The sequence below is a fragment of the Colletes latitarsis genome, chromosome 11 (assembly GCF_051014445.1).
Source record: "Colletes latitarsis isolate SP2378_abdomen chromosome 11, iyColLati1, whole genome shotgun sequence".
Classification (NCBI taxonomy): Eukaryota; Metazoa; Arthropoda; class Insecta; order Hymenoptera; family Colletidae; genus Colletes; species Colletes latitarsis.
Genome location: NC_135144.1, coordinates 19,421,737 through 19,449,704, shown reverse-complemented (window position 1 = coordinate 19,449,704; position 27,968 = coordinate 19,421,737). Strand labels below are relative to the sequence as shown.

Sequence of the window (27,968 nt, the reverse complement as noted above, 5' to 3'; positions counted from 1 at the left end):
CACTAAGAAATGCGCCATAACCCATCGAGACCACTGCGAAGTAGCATTCGGTGAATCCGATACTGATGAAACCCGTCTGTCCTTGACACTGGGGTTTCTTCGTGTATAGTCGATTCTCTTCCCGATACTTCAGACCGGTCTCAAGCATCAAAAGAGCTCTGCAAACGACTGTTGAGTGACGAACGCGTGATAGACACGTTTTTTATTCGCTATTATAATCGTTTTCAATTATTTTAGCCGGGCAGGCAATTGAACCATCGACGTTTGTTAAATTGTGCATGGAGGGTTCGTTTATTTGACAAAAATAGCCTTGACTAACTAAAGTAGTTGAAAACGACAATGGTCTTACACGTTTCTTATTATTTCCCTATATGGCGATCGAGTTTGAATCGTCATAAGTGGATCCAACACGCCAAGCATATAAATCTCATTGATTCCGCATTTTTCCTCTTCTTGAAACGTCTCTTGCATTAATTTGTAAGTCGTGCCTCGCTCGGCGTGAAACGCGAACAATTCGGATCTGATGCGACGAACGCCCTCCGACATGTTCATCCAAGAAGCTTTCTGGCCCTTTGGCTCGATCCTTTCGTCCACGATGGCTCTCCTCACCGGGTCTTGAAACGACTAGGTTAAAAAGAACATGTTTTTTTACCCCATATTACTCCAAGTTCCTTCCAGAGGGCGTACCTTGAAGTAATATCGGTTGTAAATGACATCTTGCGCGCCTAGTTTCAGCGGACTGTTCAACAGATCGCTAAGGGTTTTGATAGAATCGGTGCTGGACTGGAGCAAAGCGACGATATTGGCTGTATAAGAGGCATATAGGCTAAGGGCAGCGATTAGAAGCATTAGCGTGACGATCCGTGGTGGAACTCTGTACGGCTCGTAGTAATATCCTATTAAATTCCAAGGCATAAGTTTAAGGAATATCTTTAATTTTATTTTATTTAACACCCTTATTGTAGAAATTATGCAGAAAATAGAGAGTGCAAGGTTTTACGACAAGAGTCATAGAATTTTGAATTAATGTTTGTGCAATGTTCCGTTGATAATATTTTTAAAACATTCTAGTCCTACTGTGAAACAATTATAATATGGATGCATACACGGTGTCCAAGCCAAAGTGGATCACTCAAATGTTTTCATTTATGTCTTAGTTTCGAAGAAGGAAATATTATGCAAGTTACAATTTTTTGTGTACGGCCATTTTGTTTTCAGTTTTTCATGGGTTCGTTCGTATCAAGAAAGCATAATGTTGTGTACCAACCTTGTTGAGCGACCGCACCCAGGACGACCATCAAATTGTCGCTGAGCGTTTGTTCCGCCGGATTCATTGACTCCCAGTACTCCGTAGTGCGATGGCGGTATTCCCATTTCGTAGAAATGCAGAGTAGAATGAATACCAGCAGCAGAAAGATGCCGATTGCGATCCAGACCGAGCGTTGAAAGGGCAAAGTGAATATGTTACTCACGGCCGACAACAGGGGTTGACGGAATATGAACATCGAGCTGTACCGTAAGTAAGTATGTACGTATTAATTTGTATCATAACACGATATCGCGAAGATTATGGCACGAGAGCCACAATATGCGCACGATGGACTCAATTACCGGATGAATGAGGTAATTTGATCATCTTAATTATATCCGAGTAGGGTCGTGTAACTGTGGCATGCTTCACGCGTGTACCGGAAATTAACTTAAGTACAGCTTTGATCATTTTTTTTTATATTGTATCGGCTTGTGGCTTGTGGCGTGATAGCAGACATTCGATAAAGGTTAAGCGTATCCCTCTGTTGGCGAGTACGGAAGGTGTCGCTATAACATAACCTAGAATGTAGCTTCCTTCCGTTGAGAACAAAATCAAATCGATTCATCGACCAGTTTTTCTCGAATAAATTCTTTAAAAGGTGCTTGTTTTGAAAAAAGATGACAACCCCCTTGGACTATCAATAAGTTATCGATAATCGTTAGCAACATCTCTATTCTGTACACGGTACGTAACTTTATCTTTAACGTCGAAGGTATCTTACCGTGTTCGCGTGTATAGTTGCACGTAATCGACGACACCGATACGTTCTTTAACAAAGAAGGTTCCTGTGCCCGCCAGATCTATTTCTCGACGTTGCAACATCCCCATCATTCCATTCCATGAGTTATTCTCGCCACGATATCCCCACGAGTTCGTTATCTCAAAACTGACACTAAACATAGAAAAATCACGCGTTTTAACGGTCGCTGAAAGTACGAGGAAATATTGTACTTCGGAGTTGTTCAAAATTCTGGAACGACAGTATCGATTATTCGCGACGGTACGAGACTCGAATGTAAAATAAACCTCGGTTCGGAAAAACCGAGAGGTTAGAAGAAACAAGATTGTGGTTTAGATTCCGGATTCTCGTTAAAAACGAAAGTCTCGAACGTTTAAGTCGGGATTTTCCCGTCTCAGTGTTTACAAGAACGTTTAAAAATTACTGTGACAACACGAAAATTTCTAACATTCTTTACTCCTCAACGATTCGTATCGCGCAAATAATTTCCATTGTCTCGTGACATGATAGTAAATTTTAGGGAAGTCCCCGACTCTGAATCGATTTCCCAGAAAGTCGATCCGTTCAGTCTGATTATCGATTGCTTAAATGTCGGGATGCAGAATTATTGGCTACGCCACTGCAGAGGAGAAAGCTGTTCTTTCTTCGCGTCCTTGCGAAGGTCGTTCGTAGCGTTTTAGCATCGGTGGGCAATGTTTATAACAAAAAAATAGAACCAGAATTTGAGAAACACTCACGTTGCGTTCATCCGTTCCACCATGTTCAGTACCCAGGGATAATTGGCCTTCGTTATTGGATCTATATGCTTATTTTCGTAATCGGTTAGATGGTTGATGGTATCGGGATCCGTCATCTACGAACGCAAATGTACGGCTGATTTATCGCCCCGATCTTCGCTCGTAAATTTACCGTACAACAATGCTACTAGCTACCCGATCGCAACACACTGCGCGTCACAATTACAACGCGCCCCTATATTTTACGAGTTCAAGGCTTTCCGTAACAATTAAAAAGCCGCTGAAAGATATTATTTTCTTACTTTGATGAAAAAAAATAACTATTTCGTTCCATTTATTTCTTAGATAATAAGAAAGAATTCCATCTCGTATAGATCGCTCGAAAAATGTTATCTTATCGACGTTTTTTAAAAGAGTTTTACTAATCTTTCGCGTTAAATATATGTTTCCGATTGATCGATCGAGTGGAATCCATAAATCTTCTTTATCCAATTTATCCAAAAAGTTTTTGGGGGGGGCATTTAACAAAAAAAATCCTTATATCTTCAATTAATGTACCATCAGAAAAGTATAGCTCTATTAAATATCGACAAACGTTAAATGATATCTGACATTGATCTGCTATTGATCGATGCCAGTGTGGATTACTTTGGCATCGACAATGACTATCGATCCTCTGAGATAAAAAATCGAAATCTGCAATTATGATCTTCGCATGGAACACGGTTGTGTTTATACCGAGTCGAAAATTGAACGAATAGAAACCACTTGCGAATTAATTGAAATGAACGTAAGAAAATTGTTTTGTTTATAAATTTTTGGACAGTCCCTAAATACCACGAGACAGGATTTCAGATGCGTCCCTTGTAGATTTCTTCTGCGTCGCGACGCCGGATAGAGATTCTTCATTTTTAAGCCGTGATCTGTCGTCCAGTTCCCTCGATCCTCTAGTACCACGCCACGCGAAGGACTCGGCCTGTAGATCGACGTTATTTCCGTGAAGTCGTCTCGAAGTCTCGTGGCTAGAATTACGTCGCTGTCGGGGAAAACGTTCATGTCCGTGAACGCTTCCATGATTTCGTAGGTCGACTGGCCCGTCGTATTTGCATCAAATGTTCTTCTGTCTTGAAGCAGAAGCCATTTAATGGGCGCCACGAATATGTCGTTATCGTTGCCCTTCAAAAAAGTATGTTTTCGCGTCACGAAACATGTACATATGTTAATACTAGATTTATAGAACTCGTCAATTTAATTCAAATTCTCAACTCATAAATATTATTTGTTAACAATTTATGTTGTCGCAACCGAAAATAATTTTTCTAGAACGATTTGACATTTTTTAATTTTGTCGACAAAATTTGTCCACCTACTCGAATTTTTTTCTTGAAAATGCGTAGGAATTCAGGTGTATGTCTATTCACCCAAAATGATTGTAATTAACCCCCCTAGCTGAAAATAATTTTTTTAGAACGATTTGAAATTTTTTTTTCGCCGAAAAATTTGTCCACCTACTCGAATTTTTTTCTTGAAAATGCGTAGGAATTCAGGTGTATGTCTATTCACCCAAAATGATTGTAATTAACCCCCCTAGCTGAAAATAATTTTTTTAGAACGATTTGAAATTTTTTTTCGCCGAAAAATTTGTCCACCTACTCGAATTTTTTTCTTGAAAATGCGTAGGAATTCAGGTGTATGTCTATTCACCCAAAATGATTGTAATTGACCCCCGCAACCGAAAATAATTTTTCCAGAATGATTTCAAATTTTTTAATTTAATTTTTTAGAAAATTCTTATAAAATATTTGTGCGTCGCATTATTTGACCAATGTAAGCTCTGTATTTGAAACTCACAAGTCGTAGAAGTTGAACTGCGTAGTCGCAGTCAAGGTCCACCACGTACAAGATTTGATGGTCCCACATGTCGTGCGTCCGCTCGACGAATCCCTCGAAATCGCGATGAATCTCGTGAGTCAGTCGACTTCTTGACATCATCCTAGACAGTTTAATTGCCTCGTCTGTAACAAGAACAGTCGGGGAACGTAAGTGAGATTACCTTGATGCAATTAACTTAATCCACGGTAAATAGGATACGACGATTATTTTTATGTAATTTTGACCAACATTACAAAAAATTAATTTGTCGAAGAATACGAAAGATACAAGATCGAAAGAAAAATATAGTTTCAGAGTCTATATCTGTACGTGATTTAATGAATTCGTAGAATACAAAAGAAGAATATTTTTAAGAAATAAAATGCTGAGGTAACAATTTTTAAATAAAAAAAAAAAATTTTGTTTTGTTTGGACCACTCTAGTGTACCGTCGTCAAATTTACGACGGCGTTGGGTGAACCGTAAATTCGCTTTTAATGCTTTTCGTACTTATTGCTGCGAAATGAGTTCCTCGTATTTTTTGTCATTTTTTTCTTCATCGCTTTATTGTAGTCTGACATCATACGCGGCTAATTAATTTTGTATGCCGGCAGAAACAGTCAATTATGTATCGTGACAAGCAGATCTCGTCAAAACATCGCGCTTATCGTGCCCGTGCATGATCATAATGCGTATCGTGTTTAACGAAGATAGAAATTGTTCGAAACACCGGCGAATTAGTTTACACCAACAGCTTTGGGACGAGATATAGTGATGGAAAGACCAACGGTAATTTAGATTTTAATATATCGTTTGACTCGAGAATCTTTATTATTTCCTTGGTTGCTTCGTACAGTGCGATAAATCCTCCACTAACGCGGATAATTTATTCTGAAACTTTCTCTGCGAGTCGAATTGTACATGTACAATGTAGTGTTAGGACGAAGAGAAATTAATTCCAGGTGAAGAGTAGTGTGGTAACATCGATATGAAAAATTTGAAACGCGTCGAGTGATTTCTGATTAGTCGAAGGCTTTTCAAGGGCAGATTAAAGAGTTTGACCAAGTAGAACTAGCAATTCTTACCGAGGCTGATCTTTCTTGCTCCCTGTTACAGGGAATATTATTACAAAAATTTGTTTTCTTTTATGAAAAGAAAAATTCAAGTAATGGAAACTTTACCTCATACGTTATTGAAATTTTAGCAGTAATTTTCATTTAATTTCAAATTTCTCGAAAATTTAAACGAAACAGAGAATTACACATAACAACGCAACACAATGCGTTCGCATAGTCGACGGAGACTGTGATAAGTATATTATGAGCACGTGTTAACAATAAGTACATACACAATTCAAACAAATAACAGGTTTTACGATCCCATATGAATTGTTCGCGTGATGGGCGATTTCCAATAATTGCAACGACTGCCTCTACTGTTCATAAATATTTGGACATTTGCACGTTCTCGGGAAAATCTGTACAAACAAAAACTCAATTGCGTTTCTCCGTTATGCGACGAGGCTTTAAATATACCCATAGATCAGGCTTGCATGCATTTTGTTTAAAAGAAAATAAGGAATAATGAATTGTTTCTATTTTACAATTGGTAGAAAGATAGAAAGAAATTCTGAATTTGGGATGCAAAACCTGTATAAGTCTCCAAACTCTTAGACTATGTTTTTAATCACTATAGTATACAATAGAATCTAATTAGAACGAGCATGGATATAGTGATTTTAATATATTGATTTTAATTTAATACCAATTCAACTGATTAGATTACCAAAGATGTACGATTATTCAACCGATTAGATTGGCAAAAATGTATAATGAAGAAGATCGGATTATTAAAACAAATAAATTTTTTCCCTGATTCATATCTGATTTAGCCATATTAAGTCGTGTACTTATTTTATCATAATTTTACGAATTTCCCGCCATTGTAACTCTACTTTTCCCTTGCAGATGACGCCGTGTTTGTTCTATTTGATAAGTTGCATACTTACAGGCGTAAATGAGTGTGCATAATTTAATTTATGTCACATACAACCAGATTCGAATATAAACAATTTGCAATATTTATTTTAGTTTAGCATAAAAAAATGGCACGTCTTAGGGGGCGAAACAATGTATTTATACAGTTTGGAGGTTTTCCCGAGTCTTTACACATAATTTTCCCAAACATAACTGATCTCCTCGGCTATAATTATGGTTGCACTTATAAAATTGGTAAAGACCTCGTTTGAGACTACTCTTAAACTCATTTGATACTATTAGTTTCGGTACAGCAAAACTAATTAATAAGTTTTATTATCGTTGGCGCTATAAATACCTCGTCTATTCGAACAGGTTTACATAAGCTTTCGAGATAAACGTAGCACTTTCAAAATTGATCGCGATGATTATGTGTGCGCGGAGCTTATAATCGCGATAAGAGGCGATCAGATTCCTCCAAAGTCGCCAATATTCAAATAGATAAAAGAATGTAGAACGTTTTGTTTCATGGATCATTTTTTTTATCCTCGCATAATTATAGAATGAAGGCAATAATGTACCGTTTACACAGACAATTTAGAAGTCGCGAGGCAAGCAGTAGAAAAACACGACCATGTTGCAAGGAAACTATCATAAATGAGTAAACGTAGTATTCGAAAATGAATGGATTCTGGGAAAAATAATGTTTAAACTAAGGAATCAGTGGTTAGTTTGTAATAAGGCATTAAAAATATTTTTAATTTTACATTTTAAATAGGAAAGAGTACGAAACCAACAAGTTCAAAACAAGTTCTATTGCTTCACGTTTCTTCGATGTAAACGGATTAAATTTACTTTATAATTTGTTTAATTTTTAGCAATATAGCGAAGATGTAAAAAGAAAACTTGAAAACTTTTTGTATACGTGAACGTTATTTGTATTGTTTGACCCACTTTAAACTTGTTAATATGGTAGCCCTAACTGTATCCATGTACATAGTACGTTACAGAAGTGTGCAACGCGCGTAAATTAAAATCATTATGGCTATACGCGTGCCCACTATAATCAAGTATGACTCTACTTTCTTTTTGTCATGCAATTCATTGCGTGTTACTTACCCTGTCAATCATATTCGTACTAATCTTTCATTACAATCATCGTCCCACTCAGTCTTAGACATCAATTTCTGCATCATATCATCATACTTCTAAGTTCCAGATCTCGTTTTCATACTTATTGTCTCATTATTAGAACTTCCTTCTTTCGGACAGTCACGTCTTTTCAATGTAGTCCCCTTTCATGCGTCATCGACACTTTGTGCAATAATGTTAGGTTAGATTTATCTCTCTAATTCCCACTGTAACTATATTATTATTTACTTAGGGTTATTGTAAAAATATGGAAATTAAAAAATTATACGTTTCTCGAGTCTGTATAACGGAAACATGAAAAAATTGTACAAATTTTAAAATTCGTTTGTTCAATTTTATATCCGTTAATTATAATTTCGTTTAAAAATTAAAATTGTATTGATTTTTAACTGTTTATCTCTCGAAACAAGGAGAACGCAATTTCAAATTAGATGCTTGTTTAAGAAAGTAGGCGGTATATTTATTCATATACTAAGTACATAATGAACGTAGTTTAACCAAGGTGTAAATAAAATTAGCAGTTTAGTCCTTTCGACGAGTTTGTATTGGTCGTTGGTGGTTAGATCAGTGGTTTCCAACGATGGCCATTTTGGCCTATCAGTGAGTCACTCTTTGTTTATCGAGGATAGTGAAAAATATAAAAGAAATGGAAGCCTACAATTTCTAAACAGGCCATACAAAATGCTTTTCGTTTATTATTAACATTATAGTAGAATGAGATTAGATTAGGTTTTCTATTCTTTGATAAGCACGACGAGGGAGGTAAAGTTTAGCATATAGTGATATTTATTAATTATAAAATACATCAAATTAGTCTGATTGTTTGTGCAAACTATCGTATCGCTTCATATCACCTTTCATTTAAAAAATGTGGAAGTTTGAATCATGTAATCGAAGAAAAAAAATAAAATCGATATCTTGATTTGTTTCTGGAAAATCAGTTCGTAACACTTTACGCGGGTATTTTTTATCCAATAATATCCCTTATTCAATAGGGTTGCTGGGCAAAACAGTTTGAGAACCACCAACGCAGTGGCTCGGAGCGGTGAACGCGTCGAGTTATTCGCTACAACTCGTCATTACGGACGAATGGGTTAATCACGCGTCAGCGAGTCTCGTTCAAGACATTTATGGTTGTTCGGGGCACGCATACGAAGCCGAGTAATCGAACAGTTATACATAGAATTCAACTTCCGGTCGTACATCGAGTATTTTACGCGTAATATCGGGAACCATTTTGCATTTCAAAACATTTGGATAAGCGAAACATATTAGATCGTTCCATAAGTTCGTGTCATTTGTCTTTCTTAGACTGACGAGGATAAAATTCGTAACATAATAGGAGAAAAATGAAATATATCGGTTCGAGGAATGTCACTTGAAACGAAATGTCAAAGAAATCGCTTGAAACGATTAAAATTTAAGTAATAGGGCCTTGTGCCCCCCCCCCCCCCCCCCCCCCCTCTGTTTGTGTCTATCGATGGATACACCGAAGAAAATATAGTTTAAAGATCTTCCAATGAAGACGTCCAACTTCATCGACGTCCCCGTTATCTCGTCCATACGTAAAGCAAGTATCTGGCCACTCGTATTAGACTAAGCCATACTGATAACAGTGTCTTAACTGCCAAACGTTTACACACTCTGATTTACTACGATATACGCTTTCCTCAATGTCAGGATGACATGTTGCAATTATTTACTTCTAACAGGAAACAATGTCGACATTGCTCGTAATTCTTCTCCACCGATCCACTGTAATTTTCCTATTTGGTTATTACGATGTACTGTGTGGTCCATGTCTATTCTTCCACCTTACCTCCTGTGTGCAACGTATTAAAAACTTGTGCCTTCGCCATTCTCGATGTTCTCGTAAAGATGGATCTTGTCTTCAAAAATGATTATTTTTGTAACCGTGACACGAAGTATGTCAATCTCGTACAATCTCAACGCCACAGAAAGACTAATTACATCAGATTATGCCCCCTCCCCTTCCGTCGAGATCGTTTAATTCTTGTCTAAATTTAATTTTGCACAGAGAGTACGAATGATTCACATTTGTAGATTAAAATCAAGCCTTGGATCGTTAATTATCAGAACGAACGAATAATTTAGAGTAATAACCTTCGTCGAGGTGGCAGAGATGCGCCGACACTCTCACCGGTGGAAACAGAAAAGTGATGGCGTCTTCTATGAGTTTCACGAACGGATAGTCGAACGTTTCATGGCTCGCGACCGCCGCACGACCGTCGAACATCGACAGCCACGCTAAAATCCACACGACGAATAGCATGTTCGATGAACATGGAGGTTTGTCGTCGTTAACGATAAGTTTCGTTTCTCGAACGGGCCTCGAATTTGTGGCAATATCTCGACGAACGCCGACGACCGTACGCGGAGGCGGCACGCCTACGGGAATAACGGGCTCTGAATCATTGAAGAGCCAGCCGCGCATTCACGAAACGATTGTCTTTGAAAATAACACCCCTGAGAGCTAGGGTTACCATTTCTGGACCGTAAGCATAGAGCACGCGAGAAACTCTTTAACGGAAAATAGTTCGACGCAAGATAGTCGGAAAAATCAAATTAAATAAAAAATTGAAACAGGGCAAACCGTGTACGTTGCATTTCTGCGATAAACGTGCGCGAAACGGAAGGACGATCAGTTTTTTGAACTTTCTTACTCGCTTCTTAGCGTAAAAGAATATTTAGACACGTGAATTTAATTAGTGATTCTTCAAATGTATATTGTTTAAATGCAATGCTCACAAAATGAGGATTTGTTTAATATACGGGACTTTACGAGTGAAGTGAAATTATTGTGAAACTGGGCATTAGGAATTTAATATCAACGTGCCATTTTTCCCCTTTCAGCGTCGAATTGTCCATGTAATTTTCTACCGAGACAAATTACTGACTTATGAACATTTTCTTCGCGACGCCAGCTTCGTCGAAATCGATCGACGGAACAATGACACTCTTGTGGCGGGACATAAACAATGGCGACGTTCGACCGTTGTAGCACTATCGATTCGACCTATCGATCGACAAACCGCAACAGGAGACGAGGGCTAACCTTGCGTCGCTTGCCCGGCGTTCGATCGACGATATCGACAATGTTCGACGTTACCAATCGGTTTCCAATACTTAATTGTCTTTTGTTATTATTAATGGTTTGAAAACAATTACAATATTTATTTAGTGCTTGAAATACGTAAAATGTGTTCGAAGTTGTTTCTCTTGTAAAACAAAGCCTCGAACGATTTTTTTACTTTATACTTTGGATTCATATTTTCATGCAGAATGATGCAGTTGTACCACCGATTATCGAACGCTGTGTTTCTAATAATATTAAATATATAATATAATTAATTAAAGTGCACTCAGCTAATTGTTATTTTCGGCGTAATGAATTTCAGCGCAAGCTTCGTTTGATTGGGATAGTTTAGTAAATAAAGATAAGACGGTTATCTTCTAAGGATAAATCTATCAGATTATTTGTCCAAAATGCCGGAACATGCTATTGCGTACAGTACCGGTACGAAAGACTTAGAATTAATCGTGCTAACGCGTGTTCGACAGAATTTCCAAGTCATCTGTCTCGTTCACGGAAGTTCGAACGAAAACGCTTTGCTCTAAATTTCTAATTTGTTTACGAATTAACTAGCAACCCCTTCTAGATTGTACAGCGATTAACGGGACGCCTTGTACCACTTTTATTGCAGCGGCAACGTTTGTAAAACCGGCTCGATTGTCGGTATCATGCGTAGAACACGTAGACGTGCAGCAAGCATAAACAGACTCGAAGAATGACGCAAGGAGATTAGCAATGGGCGATTTATCAGTAGCTATGTCAGTAGCCTGATATCATGATTTATGCATGACGGTGCATTGCCACGTTTTTAACAATCTATTCGTAAACGAACGATTTTCTAACGAACCGACCAAAATGGTAGACCTCAACTTTCGAGGGGGGCCCACTTTTTCCAAACGCTCAAATCAATAATTGATCGATGATTGCTCCTAGCAATCGTAACCTTTTTTAAAAAGAAAAGATTATTTCGTGCCATCGTATTTATCAGTGTTTCCTAGTGATAAGAATGCGTTGCATATTCAATGTGACTTCCTCGTTTCCGAATACATTTCTTGAAATACACATTTTTTGTGGCTCCTCGCGAAACCATCGATTGCGCCACACCGCGCGTTGCACATAGCAATATAATTTCCTTCGTTGAAATTACGTTTCTCCGCACCGCGAGATTCAAGGCGACTGCATAAAAAAGTCAATCATAAAGGCAAAAGCGGAGAACGGTATGAATCAAGAAGCGGAATCTTTGATGCAGTGGAAATATCGGCAATATAAGACACGCGGAATACCAGAATATATTGGCGATGATCAAAACATGAATTGTATCGCGTTACATTGTGAACATTAATTCATTCGACTGTTGAAGGCTCGAAGAATCAAAGATATATTTTCGGAGAACCCACGATCTTTGAGTATCCCGGACGCTTGTCAATATATTATCAACAAATATTTCAGTTATGTAAGATACTGTAAACATTAAAAAATTGACTCGTTTAATCGTTTCAACGCTGTGACTGCCACGTCATCCAGAAGTGAACAGGATTTTTCACCGTGGAAAATAATTCTCAAATTTAAATAGGATTCATGAATCTTCGAAAATAAGTAGGTAAATTTTAGGTTACGTACTTTCCCATTGTGTGGGCTCGAGGAAGCCATTTTGAAGGATTTGGTAAAGAGAAACGAAAGCGCGAAGACATAATTTAATCGCAGGAAGAATCGTTGGCTGTGTTGAAACGAGATCGGTGGTATCGGGAGCGACCGTAATCGTTATATTTTCGACGCGAAATGAAGAAGGTAGGAGGCCATAACACCTTTTATATCGAGAGATTGCCGTCGAGGGGAAATCCGACCTTGCTCGGGGCTCTCATCGACGTGTCGCGTGACGAGTTAGTGATTGACACGTGCGCCGAGCCCACCGACGTCTTCTTATCAACAAAAGCTCGTTCGCCGCCGACGGAGGCGGAGGTGACCTGCACCGGTTGACGTCGGAGAAAAGTCGAGTGTGTGACGATGACGATGGGCTACGCGTGCTCAGGATTACACCGGCGTATCGCTGCTACGATTCGTCGAATCTTCATCTTTCTTTCGTCGCGTTGCGATGCTCCGTTTTATTCTCTTCGATTCTCTCGAATTCTTTCGAATAAAAATGGAAACACGTATTTTTTCGTACGAAATATTCCTTGATACCTTCGTTATTTTCACTGATACGAACAAAAGTGTCAGGACCAATTTTTCTCCGAGTCTCGAAGGTGTCCGCCATTTTTTTTCGTTGCAGTCTTGTTCGTCAAATTTAAACAGTTCAAGAATATCTGGGTTCGTAATGCTATCGCGTGGCATCTTGTGTACAAACAAGATATCGAGCATCACAGACATTTTCTCGAGAGTAATTCAATTTATACGAGACACGAATTCGCGATTGCGACATATTAAAATAGAACAGCATAGAAAGAAAATGTAAAGGAATTCGTGCTGCACTTTCTTGATAATCATAATGGAAATGCATTGACCGATAGTATCGGTGGTAACGTCACAATATATTATAATAAAACATATTATATAACAAATATTTATAAGATTCGAGTAAAAATAAATATTGTTCGGCTTACTTGGAAGTCGTAGCTTGCCAATTCGTCTACGTCTTCCGTTCGAGAAATACAACATGGCGTCCCTTGAGAATCTCTGCTCTGGTGCATAATGTGCACCGAGAACCCAATAAAAGCAATCCCCGTAATGTTCCATATAGTAATTTTGTCGTTCCTATTTATTCGTCGTGAAATATTTTGTTCCGTGATCGAATATAATTTAATTTTTATTCGACGAGTGATGGATAAATGGTTGTTTCTTTTTTGTTCGTTATTCGTGATTTTTATCTAGATAAGAGCGTTGCCCGTCTCTGTTAACTGGGCGGATTCGACGAGTCCATCTTTCATCAGAGATTTTTTTTACGAGCGCTTCGTTATCGAGAGGCAATCACCTTCGAGGTCTCGTTTATCTTGCAACATCCGCGATGCCATTACCATAATTCACTTTCGTCGTTTATCTGCGTGGTCGCGAGCTACGCGAAGCAGGCAAATAAAAAAAAAAAAAAAAAACGCCCGCCATATTGCGGACGGGAAGCAGCCTTTGTTTTCAAATTCTCCGACGACATTTTAAAACGAATAGATTTTAGGCATAAAGTATTGAACAAAGTTGCTTTACCTCTGAATACACGCTTTAGAGTCACCCTGTATAGTTCACATACGATAAATTATAATTGTGAATATTAATATAGCCTCGTCAGATTTAACTTATCCTCATCAATTTTACGCGCACCTATTTTTGGATTTTTCTTAATTTAACAGATAAAAATTCGCTCGTCATTAATCTTTTGTGAACGACGTTTTCTTGTATTGTTTTCGACGTTTAAGCGTAATCCGTACCGATCAATTATTCTTCGGATTATAGATCGTGGTGTATCAACAAGATTTCAGAAAGACTTTTCCACCGATTAAGTATATTAATAATTATTTTCCTCTCTTCTATGTAATAATGAAATACGGAAATGTAGGTAATTAGTGAAACTGCTTGTTTAATGACAAGCATGCTTCCCAAGCTAGCAATTTAGGATTGCGTAGACAACAAATTGTTTGAATGCATTCAGTGAGTTTGAAAAGAAGATACGCGTTATCGCATAAACTATTAGCATTGTTGCACGTTCTTGTAACAGAAACTTTTGTATAGAATTACTTTAATCATAGAATGTTTTAGAATAATTTGTTCTAAATGATCATTAATTATTAAAGACCATTCAGAAGTCTATGAAAGGAATATAAAAATTAAATCGTTATGGGAAACATTACTTTTTGGATAAAAAAAAAATATATATAACTAATAAAATAATAAAAATATTAAGCTAATTCTTTTTCTACTTATTGTTGGACAATAAATGTATAAATGTTCTGGGATTCGAAACGATTTATTGAATATAATTGTTGAAAAAATTCCCAAATATGCAACATTTTATGTACATATCGAATGAACTCTTTCAGACCTAGCAATGACATATGTACACATAATATTTTAATGTCAATTACTTTGTAATTCGTAATATATACTCGCACGTATCTGCTATGTATACATGTATACTTATGAAATTAGGTGAAGAACTTTCCCAATACATTTGTCCAAGATTGTTTCGCAGAGCAATTATCGCTTGGCGAATTCTGACTAAAAACTACGCCTAAAGTTCAGGATAGCTTAAAAAATTGGCCTATTCTCTTAGCCTAAAAAAGGATAATTTAAAAATTGTGACCATATCTCGCAAATCAATTTTAATTGATCACGAAAATTTGTTTTATAATTGTTTCCACCAGTTTAACACATACATGTTTTTAATTTAAATTTATAAATTATAACTTTCTGTATAGGAGCAATAAACTCGGTGGAAAACGTTTAAATATAATATGCTTGACACAACTATGTCCAAAGCCTGTTACGTATTCATTTACTTTATATTCATGAAGATTGTTGATCATCAAAGATTCATGCATTTCACTCGATTGCAACGGTTGCATCACTAGCGTTTGCCTTACATAAATAGTTGAAATATACGAACACTTTCTTATTCGAACATCTATTAAATATGCAAATATTAAATTATTCAAATAATCCTATCATTTATTAATCACTGCATTTCCATCGTTAAAAATGTGTCTTCGAGTCGTCTATCGTAGGGAAAAAATAATGGAAGGAAATGTATAGCATTAGGTCAGACATTACAGTGAGTCATCGTAAGACCCACGACTGGGAAAATGTTACACGAGACTGTTCACGCTCTATTTACCGATGGATCAACATTCTCTTTAACCTAATCTATTTTTCTCTTTATATCACACATAGAAGATCCCATTTCCACTATTTGGATTAGCTAAGTTCGACAAAAATATTTAATTCTCGAGGAAAATTGAAACGAAAAATGCTTTTCAAAGGTTCACGCTTCTTTCTGTCTCCCTGCTTATCGAATGACCCTCGCGCGTGAGAATTTTGTCCAACTCTGTCCGTGGAGGGTTAGGAATGTTTGGAAGGTTAGTCTGGCCACGAGGCCGCAACTTTGTAGTTCTTAAGCGCGTACAACGCTGGAATCGTTGATTTCCATCAAGCGTCTGGTCTCGTTAAGCCGAGTTCGTGTTTGGAATAATTGATCGTGTCGCTTAGTTTCGACAATCGGGATCGGTGTGCTTGCCTCGATCGTGCACGCGTTCGCGGAGCAATCGATATCATTTGTTTAGGTGCGTCAGATGCATCAGCGTGCACGTTCTCGAACTTTCACGGAGCTCCCGTTGCAAGGTAACTATACATATACATATATTGGGTCGAACGGAGAGTTCGTGCGTCTTTGGTCAGATGTCTCTATATCCTTCTGCTACATCGTGTATTTATAGTCCTTGCTTTCACAATCTCTGCTTCAAGTATAGCCGAAATGCCTGGCGGACAAACTTAAAAGATACACCTTGTACATCGCCGGCCAAAAAACGATTGTTGCATGTTTTGTTCCAGCATGGAGTCTTTAATCATAGATTCGACTCGAACTTACCAGAATCGCGGGGAAGTCCCAACTTTCGCTACGGTGTCGTAACCGACACGCGTCGACGGGTGTCTCGATGTTACGCGAATTCTCGAGAAAGGAGCTACCGGATTTAGATACACCGACGTCCACGAGACACTGGACACTTGTTTATCCTGCCTGGGAAATGAAAATTTAATATGTAGGTATATTGTTACGCTTACGCGTTTCAAACAAGTAATTTTTTTTTAAATTAAATTAAGCTTCTAAAATATATATTTTATTAATTAATTTAATTGAATTGAATTAAATGGGAATTATTTGACCAAGAAATAAAATGCAAATTTAATGCAAAGCAGTGTATCGTAAAACATCAAGTCGAAGAATGTTTTGAACGTTGATAATGACAATGAAATGGATCGATTAGATTGGCATCATCTTCAATATGTAAAGAGAAAAAAAGATTCATTATCTTAACGCTACGTAAAGATCAAAGACACTATGAATAGACACTAATGGTGTATTATTGAGAGTACAAGAGGTTATGTAACCGTGACCGTCAATGTGATGAATAATACTCCTTACATACCTCTTGGAAATGGTGAGATCTATTGTTTACACGCCATGTCAAGAGTCTATTGTGATCTGTTTCAAGCGTATTAACTTGCAAAACGTTTATCTTAACAAATAGATTAAGATTGTTTGAATGAAATAAATATTCAGTAACAAAATGTTAACGTAAAATATAATGGCCTCAAATACAAGCCTCGAGATAAACCAGGTGTTATTAACATTTGTTTAAAAGTCAATTCAATTTGAAATTAATTTTTATTGTAAACTTTAGATGAATGATGCTCCAAAACTAAAACAATGGCTACTTTATAATACACTATATTTGTTCTAATTGTGATTATGTTTAGTACTCGTTGGATTAGTTTTTTTTTTTTGTTGTATTGCATCGAAAGTTATATCAATCGAAAACTTCGTTAGTAGAGTGTGTATTTTAATCGATAAGGGTACCATAATATTTATCTTAAGAATATACCAACCATCCGAAGTTCAGGAAGTACGAATGCTCCTGTGATTCATTTTAAGACAAAATTAAATATTTCGATTTAAAGACCTGTCGCGATCAACCGAGTCGGAAGTCCTTTTGAGCTCTGCAAATATTGCTGTCTACTTGCTGGTCGTCACCAGACAATTGAAACAGAATCACCAAATGCCATTAGGTTTCTTATCGTAGATTCGCCAGATACGAAATCGGAATTTAATCTACACATATATAATAGTTTCTGATATCAACAATCTGCAACTACTAATCTTAGGCAATTTTTGATTGACGTCGAATTTTAACACATCAATTTTAGCAATTATTTAATGTTTAAATACGAATGGAAACTGATAGTGAGACGTATTCGAATGATATTAGTTAAATATCTGTATAGTCGAATACTCAAATAATCGAGCACTATGTTAGAAAGTTCCACGGTACATATTCTGTTGACTGTTCTTGAACCTTCCACGAAGCAGAAGGAATTTCGCGCGAAACTGTTTGGCGAACTATTTAGACGTAGTAAATGAAACAAAACAGTGGAATCCGGTATACAGAATTAACGAAAAAAGTGCTAAACCACGAAATCCTTCAATTTCACGTGACGATCACGGTGTCAGGACATGCGATGTCGACGCTTAAATGTTTTGTCATCCGAATTAACCACATAGCACTCAATTATTGGAATAATCTCCACGATGCTCAAGTATTTGAATGATCAAGCACCAGAATAATCGAGTATTCGAATAATAGTTGAGTATCCAAATGGTCAAGTATTCGAATAATAATTAAACCATTAAGTATTCAAATTCGAGTAATATTCGAATAGTTAAGTATTCGAATGGTTAAGTATCCAAATGGTCAAGTATTCGAGTAATATTTAAATAATCAGTAGCCCAAATAGTCAATAGTCCAACATAATCGAATAGTCCAAACGACTAGTCTAATAGTATTCGAGTAACAAGTGTACGGAATCGTATGCGTGGAATGCATATTTGTATTTTGAAACGTCAGAAATTTCCACGGTTTTCCATCAGGTGTTGTCCCGCCGCGAGGCGGAAGGACTTTCGCACGGAACTGTTTGTCGTATTATTTAGTCCGCGATAGGTGAAATGAAGCAGCGCCGGATAAAGGGGGAGAGGAAAAAAAGAGGCGCGAAGCCGCGAAAATCCTTTGATTTCGCGCGTCGAAGCAGTGTCAGGAGACGCGATATCGACGCGCACTGCCTCTGCCGCCTCGAGGGGAAGGGGAGGGGACACCATGGACCGCGAGTGGGGCGTAAAACGCGTGCTCTAATTGGTCGACAGGCGCTAGGTGTTCGCGGCTAAGTGCCGCGAGTTCCTCGGTGGTTCCAACAGTGCCATCGAGAACGCCGCGCGAGCTTTCGGCGACAGACTGCAATCGTTTCGCCTGTCGGGGATCGAGATTCGAGATATATCGAGGTCGGCTCGACTGTGCACGCGAACGAGTACCTCGCCGCGAGAATCATCATGTCCAAAAACGGAACCGTGCCGGACCACAAGTCCGAGATCAAAAAGCCTGAAATCTTCGAGGCGGAAGTACCGGTGCCCACCTGTAAGTTTCACTTTCTGTTTTCATCAATTATTAGAACAAATACACGACGACTCGCCGCGCTACCGGAGTCCACGCGACTCTCGTCCCTTTGTTTTTCTTCGTCTCGTGTTTTTATGTTTTATCGTTTCCTGATATTTTCAATTACATTGGTTTAAAACGCATCCGTTTGACGTTCTTGTAACTGTAAGTAGTTCGTTAGCATAGTGATAGCAAATCGACGTAATATCTTCTGGATCATCCGTGTGCTTTCGAACTGTCATACATTGCACTTTGACATCTCGCTTATTTTTCTTACGTTATATCTATATGTACTAAAGGGTCTTTCGATAAATAAATAAATTATTATCGTGGCTATAAGAAAGAAAAACATCGTGAATACAGGAAATAATAATATTTTGGTTTCGCTTTTTTGATTCGTTTAAAAATTATTCTTACCTCGTGGCCTGTAGTTTGTTGACCTCAGGTTCTAAGTGGTACGCACATATGTCGAGAAAATAAATTTTTGGCAGCACGCGCCTGACTTACGTTCGAGATTAACGAAGATAAAGTCCGATATATCGAAATTGGCATGATTCTTATATGTTATACAATCAAACTCTGTTATAGAAATCACTGAGATAACAGGATCGCGACTATAAGAAGCAAATGATTCAATGACAGTGACCACAACAAATTAATTAAATTAATTTAAAACTATTTGATTTCAATGAATTTACGCATTAAAAATGGTAATCCTCGAACAATAGAAACTGTGTTTATAAAAAAATTGATTGTAATTTGACCACTTATTGTAAATTGATTGAAACAGAATTGCATCGTGGACAATTTATTGTTCCATAAATTTCTAGCAATTTACAAACGCTAAAATGTATTAAATTCGTTTATTCTAGTCATGTATTGATGTCAGTACCGAGGTATCTTACAGTTTGAAGGAAACATTTTTGTGTTTACCGTTACATTATGTTTGAACTTTATTACGACCTTGAGTAACGGTCGTTACTAATATTTCCAGTACTTCTATTCGATAGACTCATTACTATAGGAAGCGGAAGATTTCAGAACATTTGTGGTATTTAAGCAAATATATCTCGTACGTTATAGGAAACCTGCAATTATGTTGTTTAGAAAAGTTGATCAATAGCTTCACCTTTGCAGCATATGTCAATGTTAAAGTCAAGGTCAAGGCCATGGGCGTCGTATCCCGCCAATATAAATAAAATTCCTATTGCCATCATCGGTAATTATTTTCTCACATATCCAAGAAAATTGAAATTGAAAAAGAGGGACATTTTTCCAATCATCGATCTTTAATATAAATTAAAATTCGAATTATCGAAATATCCATAATTCGTTCGATCCGGATACAAATTAAAATTGTTGAGCGTCGTATTTTGCTCCAGAAAAATCGTCTCCGTCTCTGAAACGAATCTTGAAATCGTATCGTTCTGCTTCGACAGAGAAACTCTTAAGAGTCTCCAACCTGCGTGGAGATTGCGACTGCTTTACGTAACGAGAACTATCTGCATAACGATAACTGTGCTGATTATCTCGGATTAAATGCATGGCACGCGTGAAAATGGGAAACGAATCGAAGAAAAAACGATAGATTCTCTTAGGTGCCGTTTCAAGGCGAACTGTTAGGGTAGGGTACACGCTATCCGTTTATCATCGACTAAAATCTTCAGTCGAGAGCATCCTCTACAATTTCTCAGCAGCGAAGTATCACTTTCGACTCTGTTGTCAGAATCGACGAGTACTCTACGATATAAGCACGTGGCTATTTTATTACATCGACTACATTGTTGTTCGATGGAAGAACTATAAAATATACAGGGCGTTCGGCCACCCCTGGGAAAAATTTTAATAGAGGATTTCTAGAGGCCAAAATAAGACGAAAATCAAGAATACCAATTTCTTGATGGAGGCTTCGTTAAAAAGTTATTAACAATTAAATTCAAAAATTTCAAATCGTTCTGGAAAAATTATTTTCGGTTGCGGGGGTCAATTACAATCATTTTTGGTCATTATATATACCCCCGAAATCCTACCCACTTTCGAGAAAAAAATTCGAGTAAGTGCTGAAAGTTTTGGGTAAAAAAAAAAACTTTCGAATCGTCTTGGAAAAATTATTTTTAGTTGCAGGGGTCAATTGCAAGCATTTTTGGTCAACAGACATACCCCCGAAATCCTACCCAGTTTCGAGAAAAAAATTCCTTACCGAAAATACAATTTCTGGACAGAAATGTCTGCCCGAATTTTCATGCGAATCTTTAAAACGTCATAACTTCTGAACGGATTGGACGATTTCAATGTTTAAAAAAGCAAACTACACGTATTTTGATGGAGAATATGTGTAAATCGCAAAAATATTCGAAAAGTTGGTCCTTGACCGCACAAAATGAGAAAAACCCCATAAAAATGGTCCAATTTTCAAACAGCCATAACTCCTACAATAGTGAATATATTTCAATGGAACTTTTTTCTGAAGTAGAGCTCATGGGTATCTACAAAAAAGTATTAGACAACTTTTCTGTAGGGTGTTAAACAAAATTACTAAAAATGAAAAACGAATTTTTAAGAAAAATCGACAGGGGGTATGCCTAAATTTTTCGACGAAAAAAAAAATTTTTAATTAATTCTAAAAAAATTATTTTCGGTTCAGGGGGTCAATTGCAATCATTTTTGGTGAATACACATATCCCCGAAATCCTACCCACTTTCGAGAAAAAAATTCAGTACGGTCGGAACTTTAAACGTTAATAACTGTTTAACGAAGCATTCATCGACAAATTGGTATTCTTGATTTTCGTCTTATTTTGGTCTCTAGAATACCCCATTAAAATTTTTCCCAGGGGTGGCCGAACACCCTGTATATCTAGCTTAACACGTTCGTGGACGAAAATTTTTCAAACGATGTTTTTATCAAAGGGTATCTTCTCTCTCGTATAAGCTCGCGACTTTTTATCACGTCGACCGACCTGTCGTTCGATGAAAGATCGATGATACACGCCTAGCTTAACTTATTCACGGACAAAGCAGGCTCGGTTTAATTTGATCGATGAAAAGAGACAATCTGACAGAAATCCTCGGATGCACGATACCAAAGTCGCGAGATTACAAAAGAATTTTTTGCGACTAGAGACGTTAGTCGCTTATTCGTGGTTACAAGCCGTGTCCCGCCAATGATGGAGTCGCGATTAAGACTAATCGTTGCGGAATCTGAGCTGTCAACCGTGGGTTTTTAACCCTTTATCGCGCAATGACGAGATGCGCTGCTTTATGTCAAACTGCACAATGAAACTTTAAACTCGTCGCGGGATTCAACTTAACGGAAACCACGATCGCTTATTTATTTCCGATATTTGATCGAAAACAATATTTCTTATGTTTTGTAATTTAATTTTTTCATCAAAGAGATAAGTAAAGTCGAAAATCTTTTATGTTTTTTTTTTTTAAGTATCTGTAGAAACATAGTCGCACTTTAAACGTGCACCGAACGATTCGAAGAAATAATTTTCTCGTTAACTTTTATCAGAGATACAAAATCCATCATATACGTTTTCTAATCTTTGGTAGGAAGATAAATGGATTTAGAAAATAAAAAAGGTATTAGAAAGAAAAAAATAATTACTTGGCCATGTGTCATTAACATTTTTTTCTCTGTATTGTTTTATCCGCTTCTCGATTAAATTGTGCAGGTATTTAGCAACTTAGTGTTTGATCCCAAATGAAAGCTCTATTCTCTTCGATGACACAAACGAATTTGAAAGAAATTTAACCAACGCGTGTTCGAAAGGTCCGCACATGTTGGATTATCATTGTCTCCCTTTCTTTGGGTGTCAGGTTTTGACGATATCACCGACATGCTTTCGCGAGACCGACTGTAATAGAATAGGTTGTTCGTTATCTCAAACGTGTGAAATGAACATCGTCTAAATTGAGAATAAAATGTATTTTTAAACCAAGAATGGTTTTTCAACGAACGTACCTTCTGCAATTTCGCAAATGCTGAACACAGAGATAATATACCCCGACCGTGCAAATTTAAAAACCTAGAAGTGAGACAAGGAAGCAAACTCCAAAGTTTATCAAAATTAACGAAGCACATTATTCGAGTTACAAAGTATTATTATATAACGGAATGAAATTAAAAAAAAAAACTTGTAATTTGGAACTCCGGATATGGCCCATCGATGCCAATAAATTTCTAAAAATATTTTTTAGTATATGTTTGTTGGCTTCTATTCCGTTTCGTATCTTAATAGTTATTTATCAGAAAATCGTTTGTTACCATTATCTTTTTTTTTTTTAAGTCTTAAAATATTAAGTGTAGCAATTAAATAAAATATGTGTATATGTTTGTCTATTGTTTGCTTTCGACTACCAGAGCTAAAAGGATTCTAAGCAAGTACCGGGAGTGTTCTGCAAGAACGTCGTCAGCTTCTTTTGAACCGATGTTTCGCAACTGTAAACCCGAGAGTGAGAGTCACACAAAGGCACGTTTCACGATCGATCGAGCGAGGTGGTTAACGCAAGTAAATTCAAGGATCGCGCGCGGAACCAAATAGGACGCGTTCGAAGCCGCGAGAAATAATTATAGGTGGACTCGATTCTCGCTCGAGGAGACCGAGACCTTGGCGACCCTTTCGGATCGACGCTCGATCGAGGTTTAGCGGAAGGGTTGCATCGATCGTCGTAAAGACCAACGTTGCATGGAAATTTTTCTACAACAGACTCAGGCAAATTTTATTCACTTTCCATTTACTTATCGTTCGTAAATTGGAATTAGTTCAATGTATCTTCCCATTCCAGTAAAAATGATTTTTTGCAACACCTGTACCCATTAAATCCACGGTAAAAGAAAAAAGATTTATTTTTCGTATCGTGAACGAAAAATCGTATCGCCTGATCTACTTGGCGGACAATTCGACGGACGAAACGTTAAACGATCTAAATCGCTTCCGATTGCTTTCCGCTCGCTCATTGATCTACGTCCATGACGCGCGACACGACTGTTCCACGAAAAAACCCTCGAAATACCGGTGATGAGTAGAGTATTCTCTGAATAAATTATTCACCTGTTGACGTTCGTTCGGAGCAAGGAACTTGTTGACCTTATTCAATAATGAACAATTTTTATATTTCTGATCGTTGTAGTAGTATTTATCGACGGGTTTGTGGAGTTCTCCCGATGAAAATAAGTACAAACATGACCCAGTTTGGACCATTTTCAATTGCACATCGTTGAAAACTTGGAAATCGTTAAAATTGCATAGAATTGAGAACAGTTTGAACGAGGTCGTGTTTGGAATCATTTTCATTGGGAAAACTTTTCTGATCCAATGATAATTACAACGATAAAAATTAGAATTTACATAATAACAGTTTTAATGTCACCGTTGATTTTAAAAACATTCATTTGTCCCTGAAATTATTGCAAAGTTTCTTGGTGATATTGTGCTGTATAAATGTTACCTCTTCTAAATATGACGTGATGTAAAAAAAAGTAGGTTTTAGTGCAAATTGAAGATCGCCTCGCGACATCGCGCGAAAAGAGTGACGAATCGTTCCAACGACCTACGAACGACTACATCGAGCATCGTAGGTCACTGCATCAAAACATAAACAAAGTGTACGCACGGTAAGCGCTTGCCAATTCGTGCGAAATTGCATGCAGTTTACGTAATCGCAGCCTTACGAATTTCCACCGAGTCGTGCCATGCCAAATCGATCTATATAATTTAAATAAAATACTATATTTTTAACATAAAAATTATTTATATATTTGTAGATTTTTTATTTAACATTATCGTTCGTTTGTCCATTAATTTTATTGTCGTAAAATTTCCATACGTCAAAACTGATCAGGAGTCCACTGGACGATTTGGTATATTTGATATCGACTGATTTGATATATCTTTCGATTTAGATCTAGTGTTATTATCATTATTACCTGCATTATTATTTTGCATGGAACGTCGCCATCGGTAATTTTCGTGCGGTACCGATTCCGTGCGAGTCTCAGGTTCGCAAAAAACGAGTCTACCGATCGAACGGACTTCGACACACGGGACCTTATTAAAATCATTATCTTATCTGAGATTTCCTCCTCGTTCCACTTACATAAGCGAGCCAAACTTGTTGGACACGTGATGATGTCTGAGTTTTCTAATTGTGGTCGCACGTGTGGCGGGAAACAGCTATCTTTTAGCTACACGATTCCATTGGTTCGCTCTTTTCACGAAATCGGGCCTGTTTCGAGTCGTCGAACGATAAAGCGATCTCGTCGAAGAAAAATCTTTTTATAGCTAACGTGGCGAGTAGATGGACAAATCGCAGCGATAACAGGGTCACAGATATAATGATTTATTATACGATGCGTGTGGCAGCGTTGCTACCGCCAATCCAATATGGCCGCGTCACACGACAAACTGTGCAACCTGAGATGGCCAAATTTCTTATCTAGGTCAATGTTTCGAATAACGAATAAAGATAAACGACGTTGACAACCTCTAAACCTTGGCACCCCCAGACCAATGTCTAGGCATCGGTACAAAGTTGTATTTAGTATGATATGATTTAAAAATTTAAATAAAGTAATATACATATAGCAATAAAGATACGAATACGTTTACGGTACAAAGGCGAGGTATACGTATCGTTCTAATGACTCATATAATTGATCAAGTGTTTCACGAATATGCACATTGTCATTATAACAAAGAAAAACGTACGCGACAGACACGTAACATTTTTTTCATAGAACGTGTATTATTGTAGGAATCTGCTAAACACAACAAAAATTTTTAATTTTATTATACGACTCTTTCTTAATAAACTACATTTGTATTAGTTTCTCGAGTTCACTCGAGTCTTTGTTTTAGCGATAAAATAACATTGTTTCCAAGGCTAAGGTGAAATAGTCAAAATTGAAAAAAGTTACTAAACTAGAGAATAACGAAAAAAATGTTTGTGGTGTCTCGTCCAGTTCCTTTCGAATAGCGGAGCTCGTGACGCAGACAGCGTGGAGGTTAGGCGGCAAATGGCCGTCTATGTGCGCGACTAGAATACAGAAAAACCGGACTAAATGTGTCGCGAGGCGTTGGAACTCGTTCGATTAGTTGTTTAATAAAAAAAGTATTCTACAACGCGAGCGTAGGTGCTCCATAAATATGCATCTTTCGTAGTTCGACCTTGTTTCAACTAGTTTTGTCGATTATGATAATTTTAGAATTTGTAGAATATTCATTGCTTAATCAAAAATTCGATAGATTCCGATAGAAAATAATTATAGAACAAAAAATAATTATACGTTTGATACAGGATAAAGTACAGTTATGTTTACGCTGTTATTAAACTAACGTTTCCTTACGAAATTTTTTCTAATGCTCCAGAATGAACTTGAATGATCTGCAATAGAAATTACGCGAGTGTGCGATCGTAGATCGCGATCCAAGGTGAGCCGTGATCAAGAATTCTTATCTCTTGTTCCGCGTCTGGTGTCGATATTTAATTCCGAGGACGTAAATAACATCTGTGCCTCTCATTTTGGTGGACAATTTCCTTCAGAAATTTTAATTCGAACTGAAGAAAACTTGAACAAATCTTTCATTCATCAGCAATTATCAAGACGTTCGTAGTCTTAATTCAGTGTTATTTTGTACGTTAATTTTGAGGTTAGAATTAAAAACAGCCTCCGATTATACCTTACTTGCACGCAACTATTCTATCATAACGTTTACACTTTCTCCCAATATGCATAATAATAATAACAATGATGATGATAGGTTATACAATATATTCTTCATCAATAATAATACGTAGACTGAAATCTGGAAAAATCTACAATACGTGCAGGTGCATTCTAAACAAAAGATTTGACCTCGCGATAAATATTATTGTCCAGCACAGAAGTGTTTGATAAAATCAGATCGTCTAAATGCGATATCGATAATATCGCACGTCCTGTTTATCGATAAAAATAGTCAAGGATCCTGCGAATAGCGGAAGTGTCATAACTGACGCTGTGCGAATGCAAACCTTGAACCTTGTGGCGAGATATTTCATAATGTTTCAAGCAAATTCATTCTCGTTTTCACGGTGTTACTGTTCAAACGTATTGAACGCACATGGGCGTCCAACGCACGCGGTGAACTCATATCTATCTCGCTTCCTCTCGTCGTAACCGTTTTCTTTGTTAGACAATGTTCTTCGAGTCCATTTCCATTATTGTAATTACGTTTGTGTAACACTCGACCGCATGAAAATAGTCGAAAGACACGCTGCACCGTCGCGACTGGTTATTGCTATGTGAAAACTAACCTTTAGGGCGAAATCGCAATGGACAGGAACGACTCGCAAAGAGTTGCGCGCGGGCCGAGAATGGCCGGCTGTCAGCGACCACGTTCCATCCTATTCGCTTCTGCGTCGCTCTCTTGAATAATACATAGCGCGATGTGCACTCGCCTCTTGTTGTCGGTAATCGTCGTGTTCGGACCGAACGGATAAGACGTGAGCAGCTAATAACAAACGGGTAACCGAGCGGAAATAATTTATCGGTAGGGCGCAAACCGTCACGGAATTTCAATAGGCCGCGACGTAATCGCAACGCGATCCTAGCGTTCCTGTCGGAATGGAACGGGGTGACGCGTGAACTCGATCGCACGCGAAGAACTACGTTTATGCTCGGAACCCACACTCGTTGTTATTACTACCAATACCCGTATCATGCGGACGAAGAAAGCGTATAGAAAATTGAAGGATTTCGTGTAAAAACAAGGCGCAACAAGGGCTACTTTTAATTGGTCCGGGCTAACCTAACCCAGACCTAACCTCAAAGGTATTTATTTAACCAGTTTTTTTATTTTATTCATTCATGGTGTATGAGAATGCATCTTACACGTTGACGCAATGATATTAATATCA

At 37.5% G+C, this 27,968-nt stretch overlaps 2 protein-coding genes and 1 long non-coding RNA gene across 3 annotated transcripts in view; 2 read left to right on the top strand and 1 right to left on the bottom strand.

Annotated features, from left to right (window-relative positions):
- Positions 1-3: 3 nt before the first annotated feature.
- On the bottom strand, positions 4-27,464 carry LOC143348336 (ionotropic receptor 75a-like). The gene is made up of 9 exons (XM_076778426.1): positions 27,366-27,464; positions 4,640-4,803; positions 3,626-3,964; positions 2,789-2,904; positions 2,034-2,204; positions 1,268-1,509; positions 688-896; positions 350-624; positions 4-168 (listed from the first exon to the last, which is right to left on the bottom strand). The coding sequence occupies exons 2-9, from the start codon at positions 4,778-4,780 to the stop codon at positions 141-143; spliced, it is 1,521 nt and encodes a 506-aa protein (XP_076634541.1). The 5' UTR covers positions 4,781-4,803; positions 27,366-27,464; the 3' UTR covers positions 4-140.
- On the top strand, positions 1,386-17,189 carry LOC143348338 (uncharacterized). Its single transcript, XR_013080755.1, has 3 exons — positions 1,386-1,520; positions 16,411-16,619; positions 16,777-17,189. It is a non-coding gene; the product is annotated as an uncharacterized LOC143348338 (long non-coding RNA).
- Positions 18,839-27,968, top strand: part of Picot (putative inorganic phosphate cotransporter protein picot) — a 39,253-nt gene continuing 30,123 nt past the window's right edge. Inside the window, exon 1 of the mRNA XM_076778424.1 lies at positions 18,839-19,043. Coding sequence (XP_076634539.1) covers positions 18,959-19,043 — 85 coding nt within the window. The 5' untranslated portion in view covers positions 18,839-18,958. The remainder of the gene's footprint in view (positions 19,044-27,968) is intronic.